Raw genomic sequence first — 21,639 nt, forward strand, 5'->3', positions numbered from 1 at the left:
TGCGCTCCGAATTCTGCTTCCTCACTTTCCGTAAGGGAATTAAAACCAGGCTTTTCAACACTTAACTCTATGGTCTATTATTTCTCCCACCTTTTCTTACCGTTTAGTCTGCCTTAGCGCCGGGAAACCTCCGGGTAGCTGTGCGCTTAACAAATGTAATTATAAATAAATAAATAAATCTCAGTTTGGCGTCCGCCAATTCCATGGAACTGAGACCGCCATGGTCAAAGCGGCGGATGATATTAGATCCATCCGGGATGCGAGAGGAACAGCTGTTCTGATCCTTCTGGATCTATCGGCGGCCTTCGTCACGGTCGACCATGCCACCTTGGTCGACCGTGTCGAGAGCGTAGGCATCCGAGGCAATGCTAAGAATGTCCTTGCCTCCTTCCTAGCAAACAGGACCCAGGTCGTCACTGTCGGACCTTTTGAATCCTCCCCCCTGTCACTGCCATGTGGAGTTCCTCAAGGCTCATCCCTAAGTCCGACACTATTCAACATTTATGTGTCGGACCTTTCCAAAGTCATCAAGGCACATGGGATGAGCCTCACTTCCTACGCAGATGACACTCAACTGGTCCTCGCCGTCAAGAATGACGGGTTTAAAATAGCCAACAATTTCAATCAGGGCATGTTAGCAATTGGGAGCTGGATGGCTCATAATTGCCTGAAACTAAACTCTGATAAATCGGAAGTTGTAATTTTTGGCAACTTATCCCCGGAGTGGTCCCCCCTTTGGTGGCCTTCATCCATGGGTCAGCCCCCAGACCTGGTCAACAAGGTGAGGAACTTGGGAGTCATGTTCGACAATCGTCTGAACTTTTTACCTCACGCAAACCAGATTTCCTCCTCAGCCTTCCACAAACTAAGGCTTATTAAGAAAATTCTGCCTTTCCTACCCGAGAATGCCGGCAAAACATTGGTGAGCTCCCTGGTCTTGTCTACCCTAGACTATTGCAACGCCTTGTTTCTAGGTGCCCAGGAGAGAGTGCTACTGAAAATGCAGGCTATTCAGAATGCAGCCGCCAGGCTCCTAGGGCGCATTCCCAAATACCAACCGGTGTCACCCACTATAAGACAGCTTCACTGGCTACCGGTGAGAATGAGGATCAAGTTCAAGTCTTTGTGCCTGGTATACAAGGCTCTACATAATGCTGGACCCGTGTTCTTCACCCAAAATCTCATCCCCTACCGCCCATCCAGAACACTGCGCTCATCCAGCTCATATGAACTGGTGGTCCCCCGAACCAAATCTGTCACATGGGGTGACAGAAGATTTCTTGTAGCCACACCGAAATTGTGGAACACATTGCCACATTCAATCAAAACCAGTACCTCCCTTTGGTCTTTCCGCAAGCAACTTAAGACCCAGCTTTTTAATCAATGAACCTCAGCCCCCCTTGTTGGTTAAACATTGCAGTAACTTTAGCGCCGAGATGCCCAAGGGCCTTCGTTCGCGCTTTACAAATGTTGTTATAAATAAATAAATAAAGGTTTAGGTCATGGGACTCCTGGCTGCTCTATTGATGCAGGGCTAGGACTTCCTTAGATGGGTATTCCATGGTTGGCCTTTGTGGCAAAGTGTTCACTGATCCAAGCACAGGAACTTCCGACAGAGGAACAGAAATTCCACACTTCTCTGCATGTGTTTATGAACGGCTCAGTGTCATCACTCCAAGGGACTACAGGTGACTCTGGGGTGTGGACAGCCACAGGACCCTCTCTAACCCCTTCAAACGACTCCCTGAGGGTATGTTATATATGATGTGACAGATACAGAAAGAGACGCCTCCACTCCCAGGGCACCATGGTTTTCCACAGAGTGGCCTGTTGATTGGTTACAGCTTATTCAGGATAATGATGTTTGCCCTACTGTTAAAAGTTTGCATCACAGCATAATGGGGCATTATTGGTGGACCTGCTTAATAAACGGTGTCAAAATGTGTGTTAATGAAGTGTCTGTGCTGCACATACAAATAACCAAACCTTTTGTTAAACTCAGTGACTCTGTCAAAGTTTCTAAAGTCTTGAATTCACAATCCTGGAATGGGTCTCCTGCCTCCCTCCTTTTGCAGAAGTCAAGGCATAATGAGATGGGCTCAGGAACACCCCCACTTCCATCCTACCAAGCAGGGGAAACTTGCTAGCTTGTGACCAGCTTAGTAAGATAGCAGTGGATAGAGTCAAACCCACAACCCCTGGGCTTCTAGTCATCACTCAGTATTGTAGACACATGTCTAGCCTGCACTGTGTGCCTTAATCAGGCCAAGCATGTGTTCATTTATAGATGTAAACTCCAGAGCTGTATGTTAAATCCGCATCAAGAATCACAGGCACTCTCCTGTCTTTGTTAAAAAAAGCACACCCCAGCAACCATGTAGGTTGTACCCTATCCAAACATCATTGCTAAGGAGCAAATAAGCTCAAATTTGCTGGGGAAATAGGAGTCACCAGTGAACACGTATATGGCAGCCTGGCAGGAGTAATGATCTTGATAACATCTGTCTTACCCATTGAAGTAAGCAGCAGCCTGTGGTGCTTCACCAATTTCCATATATAGTCTGTTCCTGAGGGGCCTCTTCTGGATGGGGAATGCCAAGTCCCAGGTGTCCAGAGTCACACAGGCCCATTTTAATTGACCGCTCATGTCTTGCAAAGTGTAACACTAAGTAAAAACTCTCAGATTTGATCCATTTGACCATAAATCCTCTCTTGGAAGGTACCTTAACACTATATACAACATTCCAGATATCCACCACTTGAGCTGAATTGAAGTTAACATCATGTCATTGGAATAGAGAGCTACTAAGCTTATCGGGTGCACATCCTCGACATCTTAGGGCCTATTCACAAAGATACATTTACACCTGTAAATTTACTCACATGTAGATCTATTCCTGCACCTAGGCTTAAATCTATACTTTTATGCTATTAATCATCCGAGTGTAGATTTACTTCGAAGTTTTTATGTTCGTCTCCAGGCATTTTGAATATCTCCAGGCACCAGACTTGATACGTCGAAGAACGCTGACCCAGGCAACGATTATTAACCGGCTGGACTATGGCAATGCCTTGCTAGCCGAGGTTAGAGCAACTTACCTGAAGAAACTGAAGGTTATTCAGAATACGGCCACTAGGTTGGTCCTGAATCAGCCAGCGGGCACCCCATCATTGCCATTGCTGAAAACCTTGCCTGACTTTTACTGCTCTCCAGGGTCTTGGCCCAGCATATCTTCAAAAGAAATTGATAAAACATATTCCTAACCGCCCACTGAGGTCTAGCACGCTGCAACTGCTTCACATTCCTCGCATCAAACGCAGTAGGTCTGGGGCAGGGCCTTTTCCTATCTGGCCCCTAGGTTTTGGAATAGTCTCCCCGTTACCCTTCGAGGCATTCCCTCGTACCATGCCTTTAGGAAACATCTGAAAGTGCACCTGTACTATTGCTGCTGTCCTGCTATTTGTCTTCTTTGGTTGTGACTGAGAAAAAGCGCAGAGATGCCCCTCCGGTGATTCGTGCGCTATACAAGATGTTATAACATAACATAACATAACAACCAGACTGGATCCACAAATGTTCTAGCTCTCCACTGCTAGTAAGTGGCACTGGCTCCTTCTTGGAACCAGAAGCAGAACAGGTGTGATGTCGCTGGATCCATATGGTGCCACTCTGGCGCACCGGCATAATTTACCCTTGTTCTGAGCTGATCTGGAACTGCTCTCTGTGACTATTTTCACAATTTCTGTGTGTTGACACTTTTTTGCAAAATATTCTAAGAACATAGGGATGTTCCCACCCAAAAAATCAGGTTTCAAACCCTACCAGTCTTGCAATTAAAAATAAAGGACAATTTCTGACTCTACTGAGGTCTGCCTATGGGCCTGGGGCCAAAACACAACTCAAAGTTGTGTGACAGATGTGGCCTCCTGCACATCAAGACCATCACTGATGTGTCAGTCCAAACGTTTTATGGAAAGCATTGGATCAAAATCAGCCTCAAAGTTGCATTCATGTCCTTCATCTAAATCCTCAAAAGAATGGAAAAGAAAGCAGAAGAGAAGAAGATGGACAATGACACTCGATGATGCATTTCGCGATCTGGTGGTAGGTCACATCCATGCACCCCACCCCAGCAAAATCCTCCTCAGTGCCTGTGCTCATTAACATCAGGCCAATGACCAGTAATGACACCTACTCCTTTGCCCAGTTCTGACCACTGTGGCACTTCTCCCGTACAGCTTCTTCTATTTCCCTTATTCAGACCTGTCGAGCTTCTCTGTTTTCATTATCTACCTAGATTTAGACTATTTTATTGTTTTCATAGAAAGTGTGACATTTTTTAGAAGGGCCTAGAAATGTTGACATAATGCCCACTTACAGTCAAGGCTGACATAACATCATGTACACTTAGGGGCCTATTAAAGTCCGCCCGCCATCACCACGTGGCACGGGACCGACCACTGAAGTTGCGGCGGTCCCGCTAAGCAAATTGCGATGCGCCTGCCACACTAGCGGGCGCATCCTTGACTTTAACATTGAGGCGGGTGGTGCTTGAAGCAGCACCTGCCGCAATGGTAAAGCCCATGTTGTGCATTGACATGCACAACATGACAGGTACCACGCAGTGCCTGCCACCTTGTGCATGGCAATGATGGGGGGTACCATGGGCCCCCCCCAAGTGCAGCCATCCCCCGGGGGCCCACAATGGGCCGCACGGTGAATTCCTTCATGACTTTCCATGGCAGAGTCTCCGCATTTTGGTACACTATTCTAGGGTGCAGTGAATATTATAGTATACAATATAAAAACATTCCTCAAGGGGCAGGCTCTGGGCTCAGCTGAGAGCTAATACTATAATATTCACTAAACTCTAGACTCTTGACCAATTATGCTTTGCTGGGCCTTTGGTTGGCATTGTATTTTTGTCCATAACTTTGCTTGGGGTGGTCCTAGGAGGATGGGACCACCACAATAATTGAACAAGATATGCTCTTTGTGTGCAAGGCACCTGCTTGGTCCTCCCCTAGGCTAGGGGAGGCCCCAAAATCATCACCTCTCTCATTGACTGATATTTTTCATGAGTGCAGTAGCTCATTCCAGAATTTCTGAATAATCTCCGTTGTTCTGTATTAATAAAAGTTTAAAACAGAAATCTCACATACCTTTAGTAAAATTAAGTATCTTTGCATGCTAATATACATATAGCCATCTCATGAAAATATAGCAAGCAGGGCCTTTGATTATACATTAAATAATTTTATCTTTACATGCTAAAATGCATATAATAATCTCACCAAAGTGAAAATGAAAAATCGCTAGCAGTGAGAGACGTGATCATTTTGGGGTCCTTCCTAACCTAGGCAGAGGACCAAGCAGATGCCTTGCACACAAAGAGCACATCGTGCTGAAATGATTCGGTGTTGGTCCTATCCTCCTAGGACCACTCCAAGCACAGTTAGGGGCAAAAATACAATCCCAACCAAAGGCCCTGCAAAGCATTGTGGGACAATATTTTAGAGTGCAGTGAGCATGTAAAGGTAAAGTTGATTTTCCAAAGGGTTGTGGGTACAGTAGATAACTCCATTGCTTAACGGAGTGGGAATTCTTGCATGTATTCTGTGTTTTTAATGAAATGTGTAGTTATCAAATCTCCGCAACTTCAGCTAGCAGAGCAGAATTCATTGCCCAGGATTAATCAGATGTCATAAAAACCTAGGTATCGACCCATAACCAGAGAAGGACTTCGCTCTGAGACTGTCACATAATGGGTCTCACTGGTTCGCAGCACCAACCCGTCTCAGTTGGAGACATCAAGGACAGCGAAGAGAAGTGGCCTTCAGCCTGTTTTTTTCCAGCCCTGAAGAAGCTCTGCTAGAGGAGAGCTGGGTTGTTATTTCATAATGAAAACAGGTAGGCTGTGTGATGCACCTTTCCTACTCACACTGGAACCCCTTCTACTTGACATAAAGAACAACCCTAACATTGCTGGAATTGATTTAAAGGGCAAATGTGTCAAATTTGCCTATGAGGATGATATATCATTAGTTACATAAAACCCAGGCCAATCGATCCAAACACTAATGAGCATCATCGAACAATACTCAGAAGTATAAGGTCACAAATTAAACAGAGACAAATCCGAAGTTAAACTCCCTTAACCTCCATAGCATAAAAGACTTTTAACCCCTTTGCTGCGGCGGCAATTCCGCCGCAGCGCTAGGGGGGGCGAGCGGCGGCAGCATGCTCCGTCACGAGCCGCGGCGGCAGGGCCATGACGGAACCGCTCTGTCATGAGCACAGCTCAGCCGATGCTCATGACGGAGCGACTCCGTCATGAGCATGGGAGGGGTTAAAGTAATTCTTACTTGGCAAAACCACTACATAAAATATCTCAGGATACATTTTGGATGGGACCTGATGTATACTATCAAGCATAATGAAAAAGACAAAAACACTCTTTCGATACTGTCTCCCATCCCATCCTGCTGCACCGCCTGGAGGAGATTGGAGTGGGGGGGTCCGCCCTCCAGTGGTTCCAGTCCTTCCTCGATGGTCGTCTCTTCAGCGTTGCGATTCCGCCGTTCCAGTCCAGTTTCCATCCTCTGAAACAGGGAGTGCCGCAGGGATCCTCCCTGAGTCCCACGTTGTTCAATCTTTACGTGAGACCGCTAGCTGAGGTTGTCAGGCAGTGGGGTATGACAATGGTGTCATATGCCGATGACACCCAGCTAGCGGTTACGATCAGCGGGGATGCGGACCAGGATGCTCCCAGGTTTCAGAGTGGACTCAGAGCGGTGGCAAGCTGGATGAAGGCCAACTGCCTCCAGCTTAACGCGAAGAAGACCGAGATCATGATCGTCGGTAGAAGGGCAGATCTCTGGGGCGACAGGTGGTGGCCTTCGGAGCTTGGGCCGGCCCCCCTTCCGGTGACGGAATTAAAAAACTTGGGAGTGTGGATGGATCCCACTCTCAGTTTTGTGGGGCACACGAAGAAAACGGCAGCATGCTGTTTTGGAATTCTCCGGGCTCTGCGACCAGTCCTGAAGTTTTTCGATTCTCATACACGGCAGTTGGTAATCCAGGCGACTGTCATATCGCGCCTGGATTATGCCAGCTCTCTTCTGGTCGGCGCTAACTTGGCCAAAGTCACTCGCCTCCAACGAGTGCAGAATGCTGCCGCCAGAGCTATCGTTGGTCTTCCCAGATCTTGCCCTGTTTCCAGTACTCTGAAAGCGCTGCACTGGCTGCCGGTCAGAGCAAGAATCCAGTTCAAAGTGCGGTGCTTGGCCTTTAACATCCTAAAAGGCACGGCCCCTCAAACTCCTACGGGTCTTCTGTCCTGGTATGTCCCCACTCGACATCTGAGATCCTTGGGCCAAGCTCTTACCATCACTCCGCGATACAAGCTGTGCCGTATCGGTGGTCGTTCCTTCCGGGTCAAAGCGGCCGAACTCTGGAACTCTCTCCCAGTGGAGATTCGGTTGCTGGAAGACCTTCTTGCCTTCCGCAAGGCGATAAAAACTTTCCTGTTTTAACCTTGATTTCTCCTTTTAGCTGTGGTGTTTCCTGTGGTTGTTGCGTGTTACCTTGACATGCGGAGGGACACCCCTTGGCTGGGGCAGCTGTGCGCAGTACAAATTCACGTAACATAACTCCTGGACAACTGGTCACCTAAATTCCTCACTTGGTAGGGTAGACTATAGACTATAAAAATGAGGATCACACCAATACTTAATTACCAAATTAGCATTCTTTTCTTACTCCTATCAGAAGACTTCCATACTACAATAGACAAACTGATCTCAAAATGTATATGTCCAAACAAAAAAGCAAGAATAGCACTGAAAAAACTTGGATTACACAACACACTGGGAGGCGTCAACTAGGCCCATTTTAGAGACTATCAAACAATCTTTTTAGTCAAACAGGCCTCATACTGTATTCAACCCCCAGATAATTACACCCCTGTCTGGCTGGAGGTAGAAAAGGCAATATTAAATAACCTAGACCCACCAACTCTGCTTACAGTCAATCACAAATACCTCTCCAATTCTAAATATACTTTTCAAAACACTAAAAATGCCCCATTAACCATAGGTAAAAACTAACAACATGGCTAAAGTTCTCTACCCTAGCCTCTCTATTGAACAGCCCAAACATCAAATCCAAAGGCATTTGGCCTTCAAGGATAGATAAAGGCATCTTCATCCCACACCAAATTGGATCTAGAACGTCACCACTATCCTTAACCAACTTACAATCACAATTTCACTTCAATCAGTCGGAATGTTGCAACTTTCTCAAACTTAGATTGATCATCTCCAAATCTAAGAGCCGCCGTAGGGAACCATCCCTGCCAGCACTTGTTTTCAAACTCAACAAATCAGGCCACCCTGTATCAAACTTTTACCGATTACCACGACTCAAGTCAACAGAAATAATCAAAAACATAACAACCTATGGGGAAACTCGTTCCTCAATCCCCATACCAGAGTACGACTGCAAGAACATATGGAAATCAGTCGCCTCACTCCAGTACTATGCCAAACGCAAAACTGGCTACTCCACAAAGTCTACTGGACTCCATCTCGCCTACACGCCCTAAACCTTTTAGAAAACCCTACCTGTTGGAACTGCAGAGAGGAGAAAGGTGACCTTGCTCACCTCACCCTTCACTGCAAATCACTGACCCACTTCTTGGATAAAGTTTTTTCATTACTTTCAAAATTACTTAACTGTCAGCCTCAGAAAGAATTTTCTTTCCTCGTCAAAGGATTCCTCGATCCCTGCCTCAAATGCCCTTCTGACTGCACCTCTTGGACCTCTTACTAACTTCAGCGACTAAAATAGTAAACTCTAACTGGAAAAGCAATACGACTTCCTTTCAACCATGGATTAAATGGACATCGCATATTAGAGGGGCAGACAATATCGCTCTTCAACGCTCTCCCTGGAAAACACAATCTAGACCCACAGGGAAACCCTGGATAATTACTTTGCCACCAACAAACCACCATAAATATGCAAATCTGCACATTTTGCAACTGCCCTCTTCAATCTGCCCTCTCTCCCCACCAGTCTGTGAGAGACCCAATCCATCCTCTTCAGACTGTAAGGCTGTAAAATGCGCTACCAATTGCAATTTAATATACATTGCAAACTCTATTGTACGGTGCCTTCTCCTACATATTGTTTTGGCGCATCGTTGATTGTTAAACATACATCAATTTTACAATCATCTACACTGTTAATTGTACTACATGTGATGTTCTATCATGACAATATAACAAGATATCGATTTTACTCTGCAATGACAAGCACTCTGTAAACTAAAAGATAAAATGTACTATATGTAACATTATTTTATGCATTGCAATATATATACGACAATGAAGTGTTTGTACCGAATCATTCTTATGGTAACTGGCATGTCTCATGTGACACTATGAACCAAATGTCTTTGTATTCTTTGCTCCCCTTTTATTATTTACTTACTGCTTATTCATCCACTTATTATTAACCCCTTTACCTGCTGTAACTTGTTTTCTTCTGAAATTAAGCAAGTCTTTTTTTTAAATCAAATAGCACTTAGAAATAGCTCTAGGGTGTCATTATGAAAAATACTCAACCATAATGGAGTGTTTCATATTGTTTTCAGTGATCATGACAAGCTTAACTACATTTCTTTTTGCATTCTATGTGGTCACCAATTATATTGTAAGCACTAGGATAGGATTTTAAAATAAACATTTTAGAATACATTTCTTGTTACTTAGTGCTAATTTGAGTGCGTTATTATATATGAAAGAGGGATTGGAGTTCCACTGTGTCTTTGAACTCGTCTTATGGGACTGATTGTTACCAGTAAATACTTCCTGCTCAATATTGCTCAGTGGGTTGAGTATGGGTTGCAGTTCAATTGGATTTCTATTTCATCTTGGTACATTGATACAGTCCTTGTGCCAGGAGTTTAGAGATCCGAACTCTGTTGCTCTGGGGTGGAGGGGGTCTAGAATATAACAGCCTGTCCTGGGGCCTGTTCCACCCCTTCCTCTTCCATACTGGCACGTTTGGAATTCCTGTGATGCCATGATGGTGCTCTTCAGGTAGGTTGATGTCCTCTCTGGTGCTCCCCTGGCCTCATGTGTCCGTTTGGGGGGGGGTCTATGTATGCATCGATTGAGCCCATCCCAGAGGCGGGCCCCTTCATTCGTGCCATTATCAATGCCTTGCCTGGCATCGCATTCACCAGTACCGACACCCATGCTGGTGCATCCTCACAAGCATCACCAAAAGACCAATTCTCAGCCCCCAACTGTCATCTGACTCATTGGCAGATGGTATAAGCCTGCCGCAGGGGATCCGGCTTACCCCTCAGCCGAGAGTCTAGGGGCCATATTATCAAGAAAGGGCAATACATTATCGCCGCTTTTATCGGCAGGAAACTGCCGCTAAAGCGGCAATAATGGGCTTGATAATATGCCCTTGTGAATTCCCATAAAATCCCAGGTTCTGGTGTTAACCTGGGCTTCTATGAGAATTCCAGAAGAGTGAAGCCTGGGAGGAGAATCTCAGGCCACCATGCCTCTTACGTCTGAAGGAGCAATCCTGGGTTCCCTGGAACCATCATATAGTTTGACATTCCAAGGTACAGGTAAATCACATGTTTTTCCTCACCCCGTGGTTGTACAATATGAAAAGGCTTATAGATTTTGAATATCAAAATATATGTCAACAACTGTAATTTCTTTCAATATTTATTTTCAGGACTAAATTAAGTCGAAGTAAAGGTGGCGTGGGGCACGTGAAAATCCCATTGCTTTCAGATCCAACGCATATAGTTTCTAAGATGTATGGGGTGCTGAAGCATGAGGACGGAGTGGCTTTCAGGTAAGGGAAATATGGGGTGTAAATTAACCAATCTATTAGTAGTATTAAATGTTTATTTTGGAATTTACACTCCATGCAGCATACACATAGAAAAACATTTCATAGTAGAACACAGTCATACTTAGGTTAAAACATTAAAATCTGGATGATCCAAACTAAAATACATGTGCAAGGGTAGCCATAAAGAGATTCATTATCAGGCTTTGTCCTCCTACAGTAACTAATCTACAGAGGTGACTAGCGCATAGTTCTTGATTGGACATGCTCAAATGTTTGAACACAGTCCTAAGTCAACTAATCTATACTAATATAATAAAGAGAGAGCCCAAACCTTTGAGGCGGGTAATCTCAGGAACCACAGCACCAATCACAACACCCAATACAGCGTTGGAAAGGGCAGTTGCAGCAGAAGGACATAGGCTATGCAGACGCCCACCATATACATTTAAAAAGTAAAAGAACCATGCCAGAAAAGTAGTCCCTTGTGGGCGTGTCTGCTTTGCGCCGTGGGTTTGTGCTGGGGGGCGTGACAAGTGCTGGGGACGTGTGGTACGTCCCGCCCTTCGGGCTGGACTGTTCCCATGAGGCACAGGGGCGAGGCTGATTTGCATATGGCCATGTCTGAACTGGGGTGGTGTGGAGTACAAAAAAACGATGTATTTAGGCCCAGATCTCTGTACTGGGGTGAATGTATGACATTGTTCTGCATTCTGTCCATCAACTGTTGTTTTTGCATTTGTCACCCCGAGTGGGATGGGTATGCTCAGACGTGAGTCCCATGCTCTCCACACCACTGGAGTCAAGCTATCCTGGCTGAAGATGGCTGATAGCCAGAAATCGGTCCTAGGAAGCTTGAGTCTGGTCCAGGAAAGACATGGTTTGGCAGTTCGGCCTGGAATATTCCCATGAGGCACAGCGTCAAGGCTGATTTGCACATGGCCATGTCTGAACTGGGGTGGTGTGGAGTGCAAAAAAAAGGATGGATTTAGACCCAGATCTCTGTATTGGGGTGAATGTATGACATTGTTCTGCATACTGTCCATCAACTGTTGATTTTACATTCGGCCCTTCATGCCATGTCTCATATTGTGTGCGCGGGGTGTGGGCGTGTGCGGGGCGCGCGCTGTGTCAAATATTTCATTGATTTTTCTCCCCAGGTTCTGTACATTCCAGCTCCAGGTGTCCACCCTGCTCCCTTTAAATACCCCTGCACCCCATAATCAAATCCCACCCTTCCTCCTTAAAATACCCCAACACCCTTAAACACTAACCCATCTTAACCCTATAAATATACCCTATGCCCCAAAACCCAAACCTATACCAAAATCCTAAAAATACCCCTGTATCCCAAAAACCAAACCTACCCCTGAACCCTAAAATACCCCTGTACCCCAAACCTAGCCCTGAAACCTTAAAATACCCCTGTACCCCAAAACCCAAACCTACCCCTGAACCCTAAAAATACCCCTGCACCCCAAAACCCAACCCTAGCCCTGAACCATAAAAATAACCCTGTACCCCAAAACCCAAACCTACCCGTGAACCCTAAAATACCCCTGTACCCCAAACCTAGCCCTGAACCCTTAAAATACCCCTGTACCCCAAAACCCAAAACTACCACTGAACCCTAAAAATACGCCTGTACCCCAAAACCCATACCTATCCCTAAACACTAAAACTACCCCTGTACCCCATAACCCAAAATAATATCTGAACCCTTAAAATACTCAAACACCCCAAAACATATACCTCAGTACCCCAAAACATATACCCCTACACCCATACTTACCTTATCCAAACATTAAAAAAAAACATGCTTTTATCATTCATGCATTTACAATGAATTTCGTTGGAAATGTATGCGTGGTAAAAGCATATAAAATGTAATACCGTGCGTTATAATGGCATTGCGGAGTCATGGTACTTTCATAATGAAAGTATGCGGAGTAATGGTCTGCGGAAAGAAAGTTGCGGAATAATGGGTGTTTACCCTCCCCGGTAAGTACATTGGTGGCACGGCGGCCCACATCTCCACCAACATACTCATATTTTTTCACCACCGATTTGAAAAATGCACAGGTCTCTCTCATTGATGGCGAGCACCGACATACACTTTTAGACACACCTCTAGAATTGCGAACTTTAGAGCTGGGGAGCTGCGTTCGAATCTCGGCATCAGGTCAACATCCTGTGATTCCAGGCAAATTGCTTTGTCTCCCCGTGCCTACCACAAATTAATGTGTTCTTTCGTAATGTAAATTGTGCTCATGCCATGTTGTCGAGTTTGCGCTATATAATATTGTAAGGAAAAATAAAGGAGGGAAACTCGAGTTCACACACTACTGAATGCGCACTCTTAAGTGCATCAGCAGTGCACTGTGAATCGGAGCGTTTCACAGGCCTGTCACAGATAAGAAATGCTATCAAAACGAAATACTACAAAACAATATACTACTGGCCGGCAGCAAATCATACCCGGACAACGTCGGGACGGGCTGCTAGTCATTAGATAACTCACATCATAAACTAGCTATAGTATATCCTTTATTTGTCAAACTTCTTTTTATTGAATTTCATCATCAAGATTTGTAATACATTCAGAACATAAAAACTATCATTTCATCCGGCATCGCTATTTCCAGAGACAGTTTTTCGAGTACAGAGCCATATTATCAAGAAAGGGCGATACATTATCGCCGCTTTTATCGGCAGGAAACTACCGCTAAAGCGGCGATAATGGGATTGATAATAGGCCCTTGTGAATTCCCATAGAAGCCCAGGTTCTGGTGTTAACCTGGGCTTCTATGGGAACTCACAAGTGCATGTTAACAAGCCCATTATACCAGCTTTAGCGGCAATTTGCTGCAGAGAAAAGCAGCGATAATGGATCGCCCTTTCATGATACTATGGCCCACAGTTCTAATGGTCCTTTATACACAGTAACCATATTTCTTTTTCTCAACAAGCCTCCCTCCCTATCCCCCCCCTCTCTTATACAATCAGAAGAAAAACAGAAGATAAACAAGAAGAAAGCTAGGTACTCAAATGGAATTCTGGAGATATACCATGACTACAAGAATCTGCTAAGTTACTGGAATGTGCCTCAGGCCCGAGGGCCCCCCAGGGGATTCAGGCACGTTGTGAGGGACTGTTCAAAACTGGAAGAGCTGTAGGGCCTGCATTCGCGATGGCAGGCTATTAGCGGAAGACCTTTTTAAAATTAGCTACTTAAAAATCCCCATGAGTACTCAAAATTTTTTAAATCATCCCTAAATATATCACTCATTCACTTCATTGTGACTGCTTTCCAAAGTCAGGCAATTCCACCAGATGTGGCAAAAGTCACCTATAAGTCTGCAGCCCCTCCAGCACAAATGTGATGTGTTTGGAAAGCATTTTTTCAGTTTCATAGGGTATCGATACCAGTCATATAGAATTTTGCAATGGGCTTCCCAGAGGCCCAGGGAATGGTTGTGTCTGTGTATGTCCCTCCAAAGTGTTTTCCAGTCTCCATCTGAAATTTCGTGACCCAGGGTGCGTTCCCAAAAATCAATATGTTGGGGCAGCTGTGAGGGCATTGTGCAAAGTAACAGATCGCACAAAAAAGCAATGGTGCCCTTTGAACCCCTGGCCACCTTCACAAAATGCACCAGTGGGGTAAGCTCCATTGTAGCTGCTTCCCAAGTATCTGGTTGTCATGCCTAATAATCAAAAAAACAATCCCCCCCCTCTAAGATTATAATCCTGGTTGCAGTGTTCAAAGTCGAGGATGTCTGTATTGTGAAAGAGGTGTGATAGTGTCAGGCAACCTCCCTCCTTGTATCGAAAGGTCCCGGTTGCACTGCTGGGGGGAACATCGGATTGTAGTGAATTAGGATGAAGGGAGAGGGAAACGTCGCCCACGCCGTTTTCCGAAGTACTTTGCCCCCGGCTTTCAGGGTAGCCCCAGTTGGTGTGGTAAGGTAGATATTAGGCAGGCAGTCCCTCTTTGGTTTCCCTAGTAGGTCCCAGATGACCCTTCCTGCGATTGCCCTGCCCATAACATAACATGTGTATTTGTAAAGCGCACGTTCATTTGGAGGCATCTTGGTGCTGAATAACAGATGTTTATTGTTACCCAGCTCAATGGTACTCATTTTAATGACCTCAGAAGGATAAAAGGCTGAGTGGACCCACCTGGATTTGAACCTGTGACCATGATGTCGAACACAGGCCCCTGTAGTGGACTCATTAGTTCACTGAGCCACCAGACCCAGCTAGCGTCCATGTGGAGCCAGTGCTTGTCAGACTCCTGATGACGACCCTAATTCGGGCCGCCTTAAGATAGAGTTTAAAATCAGGGAGGGCCAAACCTCCCTCCGACCTGTAGTGTCGGAGCAGCCTGAAGGGGAGGCAGGCTTCTTTGTTTTGCCAAATGGATGCATTAGGTGCTGTCTTGAGTACCCTCAGGTGATCTATCTCTAGGTCGATGGGCAGGCTCTGGAACAGATGGAGTAACCTAGGTAGCACCAACATCTTAACCGCATGAATCCTGCCGAGTCATGATGAGTACATAGGAGCCCATCTCTTTATGTCGACCTTCAAATTGTGTAAGAGTGGTGGGTAGTTAGCCTGGAACAGCTACGAGACCCTGGCCATCAGTTTGATGTTTAAATAAGTGAGGTCCTTCTTTTTCCATTGGAAGGGCGTGGTTGATATTATTGCCTTCATCTCTGCTTCTGAGAGAGTTATGTTAATTAGGAAGGACTTTTATAGGCTTATACGTAACCCCGACACACCTTCAAATAGTTGCAGTACACTTTGTAGGGCTGTCAATGAGTTTTTTAGGTTTGTCAGGGGGAGTAGAATGTTGTCAGCAAATAAGGAGATCTTATGTTCCTCCTCTCCAAAAACAATCCCTTGATTAGGTGGTTGGCTCTTGTCGTTGCTGCATGTGGTTCAATGCTCAGGGCAAAGAGGAGAGGAAAGAGGGGGCATCCCTATCTGGTTCCCCTTTCCAACAGAAAAAGTTCTGCGCTCACTTAATTAACTAGTACTCTAGAACATGGCATGGCATATTTCGCCTGGATCATGATAATGAAGGTTTCGCAGAAGCCAAACCGTCTCAGAGTGGGGAATAGAAATGACCAATCCACATGGTCAAATGCTTTCTCAGCGTCTAGGACGAGCATGATCGCTGGAATATCCTTCTTGGTCACTTTCTCTAATAGATGTATGAGTCTTCGTACATTATCGTGGATTTGTCTCCCCTTGATGAACCCTGATTGGTCCGGATGGATTATGTCAGGCATTAGGTCCTTCAGTCATGAGGCCAAAATATTCGAGTAAAGTTTTGCGTTGAGATTAAGGAGAACTATGGGGCAGTAGGAGCTACAGAAAGTTGGGTAATTTCCGTCCTTGCGAATAACTATGATAATGGCCTCACTCGTGGATGCAGTTACCCTACCAACTTCGGCTATATGTTTAACGAGGGAGGTTAAGTGTGGAACAAGTTCTGCACCAGGGGCCCGATGTAGGAGCCCTAATACCAGTCGGAAACGGCCGAATTCGGACGTTTCCGACCGGTATTTCGGTTTTCTTATGTAGGGGGCTACATAAGTATAGATTCAGTAATTTTACCGATTCTGTACATTTACCGATTCGGTAAAATACCGAATCGGTAAATGTACAGAATCGGTAATTAGAGATGTAGGTGGCACTCTGAAGAGTGCCACAGGCCTTCAAGAGTCGGTATTTTACCACCCAATCGAATTGGGTGGTAAAATACCGAATCTAGCTGTGCATGCACACAGGTATTTACCGATCAGAATTACCTACATTTCCCCCCTCTAATTTACCACTTCTTCGTTATGATTCGGTATTTTAGAAGTGGTAAATTAGATTTACCTACATCGGGCCCTAAATGTTTTATAGAAATGTGCAGCTAGCCCATCCGGACTGGGGATTCGAAACGTTTTAGGGAGCCTAGGGTTTGCCGTACTTCTTCCTCGCTAATGGGTTCCCTTAGCTGCTCGTTCTTTGTGGGTCTAATTTGTGGTAGATTTACCTTGTCAAGGTAATCTAGTTGAGACTGGGAGTCCATGGGTTCAAAAGTATATAGTGACTTATAAAATTGTAGGAAGATACCGGCCTTTCCCTTTTCTGACTTCTGCAGGTCACCCGTTGAGCTATAAAGATCACCAATGTACTCTTTTTCCCTTCGTACCCGGAGTTGATGTGCCAAATGAGCTCCCACCTTATTGCCTAGTGTGTAGGATGTTTGCTTGAGTCGTAAAAGTGTCAGCTCAGCCCTGTTTGTGTGGATTGCGTTTAATTTCCCCTTCACAGCTGTGACTTTGTGCTGGAGGGCAAGATTGGGGGCTCTTTTGTGTTCTTGTTCCAGTTTGTGGAACTCTTTTTTTAATGTCAAGGGTTCAGTGGTCCATTGTCCATTGAGCACCACATTTGCTGCCATTCACTGGCCCCTCGGGACTGTTTAAACGCATCCCAGTGGTTAGAGGGAGTTGCATCTTTGGGGTTGTTCATCAGAAAATATTAGTTTATGGCTTTGCATAGTTCCTCTAGCGCTAGCCTGTCTGTGGGAAGAACCAGCGTGAATATTTCGGGCGGGGTCCTTCCAATCGAGGGAGATACCACAGGTGCATGGTCAGAGATTATTTTGGGGCAGATCTCTGCCTTACGAACATCTCGTGGCAGAGTTTGTCTCAGAAACATTTAATCTAAACTCGAGTATGAACGATGGATATGTGAAAAAATATGTAGTCTCTATCCATTGGGTGGCTCTCTCTCCAGGCATCAACCATGCCCAGGTCCTGAATTGCAAGTTTCACCACTTTTGAGAAGCTGCTCATGTGAGACCTGTGCGGTGTGTGATATCGGAGCCTGAGAGCCAAGTGAGGTTGAAATCTTTAATGAGAAGTATCTCCCCCTCTGCAAAACCCCCAGGAGTGCCCACAGCCTAGTTATGAAAGCTTTCTGGTTAGTATTTGGGGCATAAATCGCTGTCACTGTGCACATCTTCCCCCATATGTGCCCCTTCACCATGACCACCCTCCCCTCTGTCTTGTAACCTTCCGGTTGGAATTTTAACGCCGAGTTGAGCAGTAGTGCCACCCTATTGTGATTGGTGGGACTGGATGATTTATAAACCAACTGGTATCATTTATGTCTCAGCCTGTGGCCCTCCGACCTCTTGAGGTGTGTTTCCTGTAGTGCAACAATATCATAGTGCTCATCTAACAGATATTTCAACACCCTTTGCCTCTTAGTCGGCGCATTGAGCACCCTCACATTCCATGTTAGAGTCGTGAACACCATTGCCAAAATCGAAGCAGTTCCCGACTGTTTCTGGGCAGCTGCTATCAAACCGCCATACCCCTCTCCAGCTTCCTAGCCATCGCTCTCTCCTTCCCCTCCTCAGACCCCCCACCCAGCGCAGCTCCTGTAACCGCTTCATATGCCCAGAGTTTCTTGTGTCCTTCTTCCAAATGAGTGCCTGTAAAAAAAAAGAAAATATCCCCCAAGACCCATCCTTTAGGGACAACAGGGCCCAAAACTAGCCTGATGTGGCAGTACGTAGAAGTTATAGAGGGCGAGCCAGTCCATCATCGCAACTTTTTGCAGGGATCAGTGTCTTTCTTTAGCTGGTCGCGCTCAGAGCAGGGATCGCCCCTTGTCATGTCATTTATCAATGCGGTTGGGGAAGTCATCGGGTGGTAGTTGCGTGTCCATGTTGCACAGTGATTCTTTGATGCCATTGCCCACCAACCTTTTTAACTTCCAGTCCAGCAGGCCCATAAGTCGAAGAACCATGAGCACCCAACAAACTAAGCTCAGGGGTTCAGTGCCCGGTGTTTCAACATCTCCTCTGTTGTTTACGGAGTCCCCAGGGAGAACTGTTGCCGCCCCTCCCTGGCCCCGCTCTCGATGTTCCGGGCCACATGCCGTCCGACCACCTCCTGGCATCTCCACGCCCAGGACTGTCATCGCTTCTTCTAGCTCCATAAGGTGATGTGCTCTGTTACAAAATTCGAAGACCAACACGAAGGGATATGCCCATCTATATCGGATATTTTCCTGGCGAAGTTTGTCAGTGACCGGCCTGCACTGTTGGCGGCTGTCAATGTCCCTGGTGCAATGTCTTGAAACATGGTACAGGAGGCTCCCTGGAAAACCACCTTATCGGCTTTCCTTGCAGCTTGGAGGATGGGCTCTTTCATTTTAAAGGAGTGTAGTTTGGCCAAGATGTATCGTGGCCGCTGTTTGTCTCCCATTGGCTGCTTCCCCACTCTATATACTCTGTCTATTTTAATTTTGACTGAATTTGGGCCCAGCGTTTCACTGAATAGACCCAGGACAAACGCTTCTAGGTCTGGTCCCTCCGCGCCTCCTACCAGATTTCCTATTCGAATATTGTCCCTTCGAGATCTGTTTTCTCTGCCCTCAGTTTGTACAGGGCCACTTGAAGTTGCATCTTGAGGGCTTGCGCAGAGGTCTTAAGCTGGTCAGTGCATTGCTCTAGATCCAGATTTTCTGTCTCCAGGTCTACCACTCTGCTCTCCACTAAGTCTACGTCTTGCCAAGAGTTACCAGCTTTTCGTTTAGGTCCGCCTTTAAAGACTCCAAGGTTGTGGACATGTCTGTTTTGAGCACCTCCGGTAGTTTCCTTTTGAATTCATGCAACAAGGTTAGGAGATCTTCCTTTGTGAACGCCATCGTATCTTCTCATCCCTGTGCTTGGGGGCTACTACCAATGTCTGAAGGGCCAAAGTATTTGGATACTCTGTTGTGTTATTGTTTCTTTGGGGGCATAGGGATGCCCACTTCTTCAGCCGCAGCAACAAGGAAAATGGGTCTCCAGCAAAGCTCTGTAGGCAATTCTCTTCATTTAAGTGCTAAGTGGGCTGGTCATCAATTGTAGTAGTCCTGTAACCCCCGGGTGTCTCTGGGGGTTCAGTCCCTGTTTCCCAGCCTCCGCCTCTTGGGCCTACTATGTGCGGCCTCCCTTGAAGCCTCCCATGTGCTTCTAATGTGCCCGGGCTATGTCATAGATTTGGATGCGGCTCTTGATGGGGTCGGAATATCTGCCCAGGTCACCATGTCAAGGTCTGGCATCAAGTATTTCCTTCCGTGCTGGGCCGTCACAGGCGCTGGAAGGCTTTATATATGCAGGGCCCACCGCCTGGATAGTCCGGCCTCCTCCCAGGGGGCACCCACTGCTCAGGTCTGGGTCGCCGCACTCACTGCCACCCTGCTGGCTCTCCCGGGTGCCTCCCATCTTGAGTCTGGAGCAGCACTTCCCAGGTAAGGATCCTCCGTTGTGGTGCAGCTACCATTACAAGGGGTCCTGCGAGATGCCCTCTTCTGGCAACGAAGTCCCTGCTGCAGTACGCCGCAGTACTTCCTTGACCAGCGGCGAGTGATCAGCACTGTCCGCGCTAAGCAGCCCCGCCATAGGTGACTAACAACGAACCAGCCAGTTCGGGGTCCTTCCCCAATCCTTCATGCCTGGGGTTCTCTTCCACGGTATCAGTGAGCCGCCAATGGTTTACAGCTACTGAGTCAGTCCGTCTGGGCTTCCCGCGCTTCTTCATGTCAGTGGGCCTTGGTTCCATCTAGCTGCATCTCAGCGGGACCGGATTCATCAGGGCTTGTTGGATTTACCCCCCGGAGTCCGTCCCGTCTAGTGTGCCAAAGCAGGGCTGGAGTTTGCGGCTCTTTCCCCGCAGATTTCTTCAGTGGCAGCAGAGCCATTGTGGATTACGTCTGCATGACCATCTCGGTTAGCCATGCCCCCCTGTATATCCTTTTTAGGTCGAGGACCGAAGGCTGCGCTTGTGTAGTCTCCGGGAGGAGATTTAATGTTTTGGAGTATGGGGCTTGAACCCGCCTCTCTCCTCCTTTGGCTGGCTTCCTAAGGGGAGGCCAGCCATTGGAGGAGACCAGCGTCACTCCTTTAAAGCCCCGTCTCTTTCGGATTCGGGGCGTGTTTTTTTGCTTTCTTTCGACTGTGACATCACCCGTCACTCAGAACGCCAAAACACGCCCCCGATTCCGAAATTTTCGGAGCTTTGAGTCCGCCATTTTTTTCCCTGTTTGTGCCGTTTTTCTTGTTTTACAGGTCTCGAGGGATTACTTGCAGTCCGTATGAGCAGATTAATATAATTCGGGCCGTGCTGTGTTGATCTATTGAACTGTGCAAATAACACCGACCCATTGCTTTTCAATGGCGACACTTTGCCGTGTTTTGTGGACACGTCACACAAGACAAGCACAAACGGCGGCGTTGTGTTGTAAACGGAACACAGTCGCTGCTGCCAGAAACCTCTGTTTGGGTCATGTCGGGGTCCGTTTTTCTTGTTTTACCTTGCCACTGCGCTGACCCTGAAAGTACCCCAACCTCCTCCCCCCTCCCTGAGACCTACGAATCTCCCATTTCCAAATCTACACCAAACTCTTCCACTGCCCTGAGGCCTAAAATCCTGCCCCAATTAAAAAAAAAACTACCCAGATTACCCTGCCCTGAGCCCTGAAACTGCCTCTCACTCTTAAAAACTCCCCAAAAACCCAGACTTAACAACCTCCCCATCCCGCCTGAGCCCTAAAGACCTGCCCACGCCCTACCCCCTAAAAGTGTCCTCCACCCCAAAAAAATACCCTCCCAAACCCTGCCCCAGCCCCATTTATTTGTTCTGTGTGCAGAGCTTCCTGTTCCTACACTTTCCACCCATCCTGAACACTAGAGCACT

At 46.5% G+C, this 21,639-nt stretch overlaps 1 protein-coding gene across 1 annotated transcript in view; it reads left to right on the forward strand.

The window, feature by feature from the left end:
* Window positions 1-21,639, forward strand: part of LOC147746867 (peroxiredoxin-like) — a 296,602-nt gene that overhangs the window by 83,221 nt on the left and 191,742 nt on the right. The window contains exon 3 of the mRNA XM_086936105.1: window positions 10,769-10,891. Within this exon, the coding sequence (XP_086792231.1) occupies window positions 10,769-10,891 (123 nt within the window). The remainder of the gene's footprint in view (window positions 1-10,768; window positions 10,892-21,639) is intronic.

This window comes from Lissotriton vulgaris, chromosome 1_1 (assembly GCF_964263255.1).
Source record: "Lissotriton vulgaris chromosome 1_1, aLisVul1.2, whole genome shotgun sequence".
Taxonomy (NCBI): domain Eukaryota; kingdom Metazoa; phylum Chordata; class Amphibia; order Caudata; family Salamandridae; genus Lissotriton; species Lissotriton vulgaris.